Source organism: Musa acuminata, chromosome BXJ1-4, assembly GCF_036884655.1.
Source record: "Musa acuminata AAA Group cultivar baxijiao chromosome BXJ1-4, Cavendish_Baxijiao_AAA, whole genome shotgun sequence".
In the NCBI taxonomy this organism is placed as follows: domain Eukaryota; kingdom Viridiplantae; phylum Streptophyta; class Magnoliopsida; order Zingiberales; family Musaceae; genus Musa; species Musa acuminata.
The window spans coordinates 42,411,288-42,420,840 of NC_088330.1; the positions used below are offsets into that span (position 1 = coordinate 42,411,288).

General features: G+C 38.5%; 1 protein-coding gene and 1 pseudogene across 1 annotated transcript; both read left to right on the forward strand.

The window, feature by feature from the left end:
- The first annotated feature begins 2,927 nt into the window (after positions 1–2,927).
- On the forward strand, positions 2,928–6,017 carry LOC135671797 (beta-fructofuranosidase, insoluble isoenzyme 3-like). The gene is made up of 7 exons (XM_065180011.1): positions 2,928–3,226; positions 3,549–3,557; positions 3,644–4,500; positions 4,594–4,752; positions 4,832–5,073; positions 5,460–5,553; positions 5,696–6,017. Exons 1-7 carry the CDS (start codon positions 3,025–3,027, stop codon positions 5,888–5,890), a joined length of 1,758 nt encoding a protein of 585 aa, XP_065036083.1. The 5' UTR covers positions 2,928–3,024; the 3' UTR covers positions 5,891–6,017.
- Positions 6,018–8,011: 1,994 nt separating this feature from the next.
- On the forward strand, positions 8,012–9,080 carry LOC103983340 (cytosolic sulfotransferase 8-like; annotated as a pseudogene).
- Positions 9,081–9,553: the final 473 nt, after the last annotated feature.

Consider the following 9,553-nt stretch of genomic DNA (forward strand, 5'->3'; position numbering starts at 1 on the left):
CACATCCATCAAGATTAGCTTTCTCTCTCTATCCTTCCCTGTATATTCACCTATTGGGAGCGCAACTAAATATTGAAGAGAATTTGACTTTCTCTTTTTTTTCTTCTAAAATTAAAATTTTATATATTGTCCAGCAATTTAAGGCAGCATATAAGTTGATTCAGGAAAGAGTGAGATATAGGAAGATTATAAGTAGTTTGATAATATATATATAGCAACAACTAAACCATTTATATATTATCGGACGGGTAATAATTTAACTTTCTTTGGTCATTGATGATTTATGTGAAACCTTATGATTGATTTATTCTTTTAGACGATATTATGTGAAGGTTGACTGTGATGTATGTTTTTTTTTTGTTTGTCAAAAGGTAAATATATTACTTCACAATGCAATTTCATCCATTTCCTATTCTATCAAAATTGACTTAAGAAGCAAACTGCAACCCTTCATTCCAAAATGGCAGCATTTAGTTTCATCCATCCCTCATTTAACACATTTCCCAGGATTGTTCTTCAGGAGATGTGCAGTCCAATGCATAAGCAATAATCATGTTGCATGCCTTCCACATCAACCGAAACCTATACAAGATTATTCCTATTAGGATTAAGGGCACTCTCCATGAGCATATCTTCTCCGTCCTTGAGCCAAAGCCTAGTATATCATTGGGAAACATAATGAAATGATACATTCAATTTCTGAGTGACCACTTTCCAAATTTTGGTAGAGAACTCACACTAAAATAGCAGTGATTTTGCAAGTTTCTTTCCTTATCACAAAGAAAATATTCATGCACATGCATAGTAGGCAATTTATTAAGAGTTTGCATCTAAAGATATGAGTTGTAGGGAGCATAGAAATGCATCGTAATAATTCTTTTCGCTCCACATGTGAAAAAGGCACCCAAGGCAGGTGAATACTGATAAATCCATAAACGGATTTGGTTGATGGTTGTCCATTCATTCGATCATTAGATACATACTTTTTTTGTCAAAAATAATTATTAGACTGTTAAAGATGTATAAAAGGATCTTTGGATGTCAAACTAAGGGGGAAGGTATCCACCTATAAAAATATATAATTATCTACTTGAGCGTTATAGGCAGCCTAACATACTACTTGATTACATTGATGAAAATAGTACAAAATCATGTGCGATGTTAGCTGAGACAAAAGGACTTTGATGTCACGTATCAATGTCTAAATGTACTAGGAAATCCGAGTCTTTGGTTAATATGTCATATAATATTGATGAGTCAGATTCAATCTGTACATCCAGAAGTTCATGGTCAATAACAACTTAAACGCTAAGCTTGAGTGTCAACAATTCGCAATCGATAGATGATTTGTCTTCAATATATTATTGACCTATAATGAACGCGAATCGCAAAACCTCATGTCACCGTCATGAAATGAAGAAGAACCATTAATATTTAATTTTATCTTTGCTACATTTAACTCATATAAAATTTTTCATTCTATTACTTTTAGGTGAGATAAATATAGGATTGTGATTAGTAAAGATGACCGCTCCAAAGTCAACAAAGAAAATTTCCATGCTTTTCATGTAAACTAAAGTTTGATTTGCACTGCTAGCTTGAAGGGTGGATCCTTGTGAGCCAATTACCTACATCCAACTGTGATGTGTGCTTTACTGTTCGTTTTTTGAGTTTTATTTGTAAAGATGGGCTTTTTTGCTTTGTTCACGGCATCTGAAATGTATGCATTATGCTTCGTATATCGTATGCTTTTCAGCTTTGAAGGCAGTTGAGTCTAATAAAAGCGCTAGTGGTTCGACGATCACAACACAGATATTATATGTACGATAACGCAAAGATAATTTTTAAGAATATCATTTGAAGAAAATGCCAAGAAGTTTGAGATCGATTTGTCGATGGAAAATTTAATTAGGCTACGCATCATGTCCTGAATAATTATGGCGATTGCTATATTTTAGTGGCAAAGTTTGGTGTTAGAGATTTCTATACACCGACGGTGGTCGTGGGACATCGTGGAGTGCAGTGCTTGGAGATGGATGTGTGTAGCAGAATGTGATCATACTGATAGAATACTCTTTATGATATACTGACATACGTTATCATATCATTCCCTGATATAAAGTAGGATGAGAGGAGGCGTGACACTCATCGAATATGAGGCTAACAAATAGACCACCTCATGGAATATAAAATCCTAGTGATACAGGTCACAAAAGCTATAGCAGCAGTTCATGCGTCTTTCTATGACCAAGTGCTACATGAACTAATTTGTACAATGATTGTCTTGCTTGCTATATTTTCCAATAGGAAATGTTGCAAGATCAATTATTTACGTACCTTCAAACCCAGTTCTGACAGCAAAGGCAACGCATACAAACAACTCCATGTCCACGGAGCAGCATTCTTGTCTGAATATGATTAGCCTGATGGTTTGGATAAGGGCTTTTTGGGATCTGAACATCATGTCTATGCACTTGGGCAGATTCTTCCAGAATTATGATCTTATTAAGCCTTCAAACCCGATGATACAAACTTTCAAATAGATGGTCGTTAAAAGAAAAAAGGATAAGTTAATGGCCAAAAGAACCTCTAAAAGGTCAAGAAAGAAGCTCGATTTCCAATCTGGGATGATGAACAAATTCTCTTATTCATATTCTGCCTGTTATAAGGCGGCGATATGTATTCTCTCTCTGATGGATTGCATGTGAGCAAGAACTAAGCTGCCGAATCATTGCCAGCGTTCATGCAAATAGATTTAGATATCATGAAGTGGCAGAAACCTAGGAGGTAGGAGAGTGGGAAAATGATGAACGCATGCTCTCACATCCAGCATCATCACCTTCTCCCTCCGCATATATGTATATATATATTTATGTATACTCTCCACCCCTCAGTCCTTTCATCTTCTATATAAACCCCTTGGGACCTTCTGCTGGTCACGACATTTCTGACTTGTCAACTCCACGACCCCAACATCAGTGGTTCGAGGTCTCTCCCGAATCATCTTCCTTGTGAATTTAGAGGATGGGATCACCCAATCGAGTTTGGACAGCATGGCTATTTGTGGTTTGTGTTTACTGGTGCTTTTGTTCCATGGAGAGGAACAAAATGTTTGTGGAGCCATCTCATATAGTGTATGAAGAGCTTCAGTCTGTTTCACCTGCCTTGGTAAATGACGAGTTAAAACCAAGATATCACTTCCGATCCGCTAGAAATTGGCTCAATGGTAAGATCCTTATTATCTCTAGACATCGTAAAGCTTCATTCTATGGAAGGTGAATATATTTAGAGTAATACTTGAGTTCTTCACTTGAATTCCATCTTTCACTTCTACTTACGACGTCATAGTCCCATTTGGATGTTCATAGAATGAAATAAGAAAAAGAAAAAAAAATATTTTTATTAATTCTTAAGGTATTAATTCTTTTATAATTGTTGTCTAATTATGTTTTTAGTATCAATTGCTGATTACTTACTCATTATATTTCTTTTCTTTTTTTTCTTATTTGAACACCACCATCAACAAATTCAATTATTTCAACGAGCAGATCCGAATGGTATGTTTGTAATTTTGTGTATTATAACATAAATTAATCAATTTCCTTAAATCAAAGGCTAAAAACAAACTGTAAAAATCGTGCAGGGCCTATGTACTACAAAGGCATCTACCACTTCTTCTACCAGTACAATCCATACGGTTCAGTGTGGGGCAACATCGTGTGGGCCCACTCGGTCTCCACGGACCTGATCAACTGGAAGGCACTCGCCCCCGCCATCTACCCGTCGGAACCATTCGACATCTACGGGTGTTGGTCGGGCTCCGCTACTGTTCTTCCCGGCGACAAGCCCGTGATCCTGTACACCGGCGTCGACCCAGAGCAACGCCAAGTCCAAAACATCGCGTTCCCCGCCAACCTATCCGACCCTTACCTCCGGGAATGGACTAAGCCGGACTACAACCCAGTGATACCCCCGGAACTTGGCGTCAACGCCAGTGCCTTTCGAGACCCAACAACGGCGTGGTACGCCCCGAACAAGCACTGGACTCTGGTTGTAGGCAGCAAGAGAGACAGAAGAGGCATGGCGATCTTGTACAGGAGCAAAGATTTCGTGCACTGGATCAAGGCGAAGCACCCGCTGCACTCCTCTAAGGATATCGGCATGTGGGAGTGCCCGGACTTCTTCCCGGTGGCGGCGAAGGGAAGGCAAGGGTTAGACACGTCTGCGTACGGTGACGGGGTGAAGCATGTGTTGAAGGTTAGCTTGGACGCGACGAGATACGAGTACTATACTGTCGGGAAGTACTTCCATTATATGGATAAGTACGTGCCGGATGTTACATCGTCGGATGATCACACTGGTTTAAGGTATGATTACGGGAACTTTTACGCCTCCAAGACGTTCTATGATCCTTCTAAGAAGAGGAGGATACTGTGGGGTTGGGCGAATGAATCGGACAGTGCGTATACCGATAAGGACAAGGGTTGGGCAGGAGTTCAAGTGAGTATAAGATTTAATGGTTTACTACTGGGGTTTTGTGTTAGTGTTGAATGATCGTTATCTTCTTCTTTGTATTGTTTTGATTATTTTTAGGCAATTCCAAGATCTATCTGGCTAGATGACAGTGGACGACAGCTTGTCCAATGGCCAATTGAAGAGTTCGAAACCCTTAGAGACAAACACATCTTTGTCAAGAACAAGAACATCCCAAGTGGTGGTTTCTTGGAAGTTAAAGAAATACAAACAGCGCAGGCAAGTTTCCTCTTGAAATAGACTTAGCCATAGTTACTCTCTTTGGTAACTCTGTTTGGAATTCTTTATGTTGCAATAGGCGGATGTGGAGGTGACGTTCGATGTTGCAAGTCTAGAAAAGGCTGAGGAGTTTGATCCATATTATGTCGACGATGCTGAAGCATTCTGTGCCAAAAAGACAGCAGAAACCAAGGGTGGGGTTGGGCCATTTGGACTGCTGGTTTTGGCCTCAGCCAACCGAGAAGAGAGAACTGCTGTCTTCTTCAGGATCTTCAAAGCTCAAAGCAAGTATATGGTCCTCATGTGCCATGATCCTACCAGGTCATATTTCTTGAACTAAACTCTTTTCATTTTTTATGGTGTACAATTAGCTTAATAAATAACAGCCTGGGAATATCTATCTACATTTGTTTTGACCTCAATTTCTCACGATTATGATCTCATCTATTTTGCAATTCTTTTTTGTATAAGCCTTGAAGCTATTCGGACAAAAACATTAGATCTTGAGCTACATAAAAGAATGTTAATCCTCTATGCAAACATCCTTGGGTGGTAGGAAAATTCCTAGAAAAAACTTAGCTGGGAAAATAACATCTTCATCTTGTTCTTTGTGCATCGAATATTGCATAATAATGATCTAGAGATACGATGGTTAAATGTTTTTTTTTATTTATGTTATCTAATTTTTTGTGTTTTTAAATCAGCAGATCATCGAAGAGGGAAAGTACATACAAACCCACTTTTGCGGGCTTCGTTGACATCGATATTACAAAAACAAGAAAGATATCTCTTAGAAGTTTGGTATGTTTGCATTTTATTTCTTGTGATATTTTCCTTTTTCTTCTAGTCCTTATCAAAACAATATAAAATTATATATATATATATATATATATATATATATATATTCAAAATTAATATTTTAATTTTATTTATTATTTTGAAGATTGATCACTCTGTTGTGGAGAGTTTTGGAGCCGGAGGCAAGACATGTATCACATCAAGGGTTTATCCTAGTGTGGCTATAGGAGAAAACGCTCATCTCTTTGTGTTCAACAACGGTGCACAGGATGTGAAGCTCTTCGAACTGAATGCATGGGAGATCACAGAACCGGAAATGAATGATGAAATCATTTACTGAAATGTTATTTCATAATGTTGTTCATCACATGAACATCTTTATCGCCAAAATAAAATGTTCCCTTTTTTTATGATTTAAAAAGATTGTTATGTGAAAATTTTAATTTTTTTTATAGATGTAGTGTTAACTCAAGAATACTTATAATGGATCTCAAATGATAAAAATTTTAGGTTTGTATGTAGGTATGAAGTATCAAATCATGTAAATGATTTTCTAGTATATTTTTTAATTATTAATTGTCAAAACTTTTCTTTTGATTTTGAAGTCTCTTAATAATATGGACCATAAATATCATTATGGTAAGATGCATGAGAATGTCTATAAATTATAACTATCTAATAGTCATGTTACGATATATCCGTGTGTGCCAAGAGATTGAAAAAGAAAAGTTGACAATTCTAGAATAGAATCTTATTCCTCGCTCTCCACAACCATCACAAGACAGTAGCAATGAGAGCTCCAAATAATAGCCCAAAAAAATCCTTGCATACTCTCATTGATTCATTGCCCCACATACCAAGCTTAAAAGGAAAGAAAATGCACACGTATCCTCCGTTCAATGAAATGAACACTTAAAGGAAACAGTGTGAGATCGACTCAAGTACCTATCTACAAAAAGAAAATAATAAAATATCACATATACTAAGCCTAGCAAGTCTATCAAATATGAAAAGATGATGATAGTACGAAAGCTTTCTACAAAACACTCTTACCCTTAATAACATCGATAGCTTCTATGACCTATGCCACCAATCCCCAGTGGATAGAGAGAGAGAGAGAGAGAGAGAGAGAGAGAGAGAGTTGCCCATTTAGCAATGTGGATACCAATACACAGCCTTACAAGAAATCAAATCTTTCTCATCAAGCTTCCACAATAAAAAATTATCATGTGGCACAAAGACAAGATAGATCCACATGACAAATAATCCTAAAAAACATACTCCCAAATATAGATTGTAGCCTTAGGCACATTCCAAGATTCATTACAAATAAAATTCAAAATAAAGTGACTATAGAGTTCAGAAATATTATAAAAAGTCACTTTTAAATGGATAGACACATCCAAATTTTAAAAATTTAAGGATCTAAGATAATGTTAATTGAAGAACCATTACCCATAGATATAGAAAATTCATCATGTAATATTTTAAAAGCTGATAAAAATAATTTATAAAACTAATTATTTTTAAAAGAAAAATGAATGTTCGAAGCGTCAACATTCTCATATTTAGCTCTTTCCACCTCAAACCATGAACAATTAAATTTATTCAAATATTGCACGATCCTTCTCCCTTGCAAGGCAAACCTCATGATATGCGAGTCTTTAATATCTAATCCTCCCTCACATTTTGGAAGGGTGATAGTCTCCGAGATGTAAACCACGAGAGGACTTACCACTATCCTCAGGAAACCTTCTAATCGACTTCATTACCACGTATAGAATTCAATGCAGAATTAATCAGTACAATCCGATCTACTTGTGATAAAAAAAATTTTCTTCCAAATATCGATCCGATCTAGCATAAGTTGAATCATACTGGAAATGTGGGTTTTCCTTCCAACTATCGATCCGATCTAGAAAACCTAGGAGTTAGACAAATTTATCTTTTGAACCGTGAGGATCTCATAAGTATAAAAAATATTTATAATAAATATATTTTTATTATTAATTTTTAAATTTTTATTTTTAATTTTAAAATATTTCTCTCAATAAAATGGATCATAAACCTGTCACGTTTTCCTTATGCATTGGACGGACCAGAAATGACAATTACCAAATAGTCCAAATATTTATATCCGTACTAAACAAAATTTTAAGGACAATAATTGCATCGTCCTGACAAGAGATAGGGTGGTTTCGAGTTTCACCATTTCTATTTCTTTTTCTACTTGTGTCCTTCACTAACTTGCGTACTGTTGTTTTCAGTCTTTTTTTTGGACTGTAATCGATGGGTGTCGATCAATCTCCATGTCATTGCATGTTAATGACAACAATGGATGGAGAGATTCCTTCTCGTGCACATGTATAATGGACAAGACCAACTCAGTCATCACTCAAACTATCTAATATAAAATGTATATATATCGTGAATTGGATCTACATAGTTTGATTCTCATATATGCTAAGATTTAGGAAATTGGTAGATCAGCCTGAGTGGCCTCATCGCGTTTTCCATGGCCGACGCTTACAAATCCCTATCTCCATCGAGAATCGAGGGGGAAGAAGAAGAAGTCCATCACCGGACCTATCAACACTACACACAACTCGTGTCGGCACTACCAAGCGTAGACTCCGGCAATGGCAACCCAATCCACTGCTACGACGGCTGGCACGGGTTTCTGACGGGCATAGTAGGCACCATGGTCGCCCAAAAATACTTCAAAGCTCGCCCTACCGACGTCCTAGTCGCCACCATCCCCAAGTCCGGCACCATATGGATCAAAGCCCTCGTCTTCTCCACCATAAACCGTGGCTCCTGCGTCGACTCCCGACATGCCTTGGAGTCCTGCAATCCCCATGTGTACATCCCCTTCCTTGAACACCAAATCTACACCAACAACCGAGTACCTGACCTGAGCAAGCTGCCACCGCCGCGACTCTTCGCCACGCACATCCCTTTCCAGTCCCTACCGGCGTCGGTGACGGAGTCAGGCTGCAGAGTCGTGTACATACCCCAAGGACAACTTCATATCCTTATGGCACTTCAACAACAGATTCAGGACGGAGGCTAACTTGGAGCCATGGACACTCGAGAAGGCCTTCGACAACTTCTGCAAGGGCTTCTCCATCTTCGGGCCGTACTGGGACCATGTGCTCGATTTCTGGAAGGCGCACTTGGAAAGGCCGAAGAAGATACTGTTCGTGAAGTACGAGGAGCTGCAGCAGGACACCGTAGCTCATCTGAAGCGGCTGGCGGAGTTCCTTGGCCGCCCCTTCTCGGAGGATGAGGAGAAGGAAGGGGTGATCGATGGCATCGTGCGGCTGTGTGCCATGGAGAGCTTAAGCAATTCGGAGGTGAACAGGAGCGGCACCACGGACTACGGGTATTGGACGGTCGACAACATCTCCTTCTTCAGACGCGGTCTGGTAGGGGATTGGCTGAATCATCTCACGCCCGAGATGGCTGATCGATTGGATGAGATGACGACGGAGAAGTTTGCTGGTTCTGGTTTGACTCTCTAAGCCATATCTTGCAAGAATTATATATATATCGAAACTTATATTGGATCTTAATTCGATAAATGATTTGGAAAAGTGCAAGACATGGAAATGGAGGCAGGTAATTACGGTTAGTAATGGTTCACCCGAGTTCAGTCCAACTCGTAACTTGCACCGCATCAAACCCGGTCCAACTCGGCCTCTCCCCCAACTCAGAATATATCTATTAATGCAAGAAAAAGGTCAAAACATCAATGCATGAATATAAATCGATATAACTGTTCTTCGTAGAAGATTGCAAGAATATAAGTTTCGATATAAACACCTTCATTCAATTACCAGGCGTTACATCAAACATTAAGTTCGCGAGAGATCCCATAAGATCCGACAGATGACATTGACAACCTTTAGCAACAAGCCTCGAAACTGCAAACATCAAACCAGAACTAAATTTATCCTCCGTCGTCTTCTCCGATCGATCAACCACCTCCCGGCGTGAGATG

Bases quoted from the DNA above. Each gene is read 5' to 3' on its own strand.
- LOC135671797 (XM_065180011.1), top strand. From the start codon at position 3,025: ATGGGATCACCCAATCGAGTTTGGACAGCATGGCTATTTGTGGTTTGT. The intron at 4,501-4,593 runs GTGAGTATAAGA...GATTATTTTTAG, and splicing joins AGGGTTGGGCAGGAGTTCAA to GCAATTCCAAGATCTATCTG. The intron at 5,074-5,459 runs GTCATATTTCTT...TTAAATCAGCAG, and splicing joins ATGTGCCATGATCCTACCAG to ATCATCGAAGAGGGAAAGTA.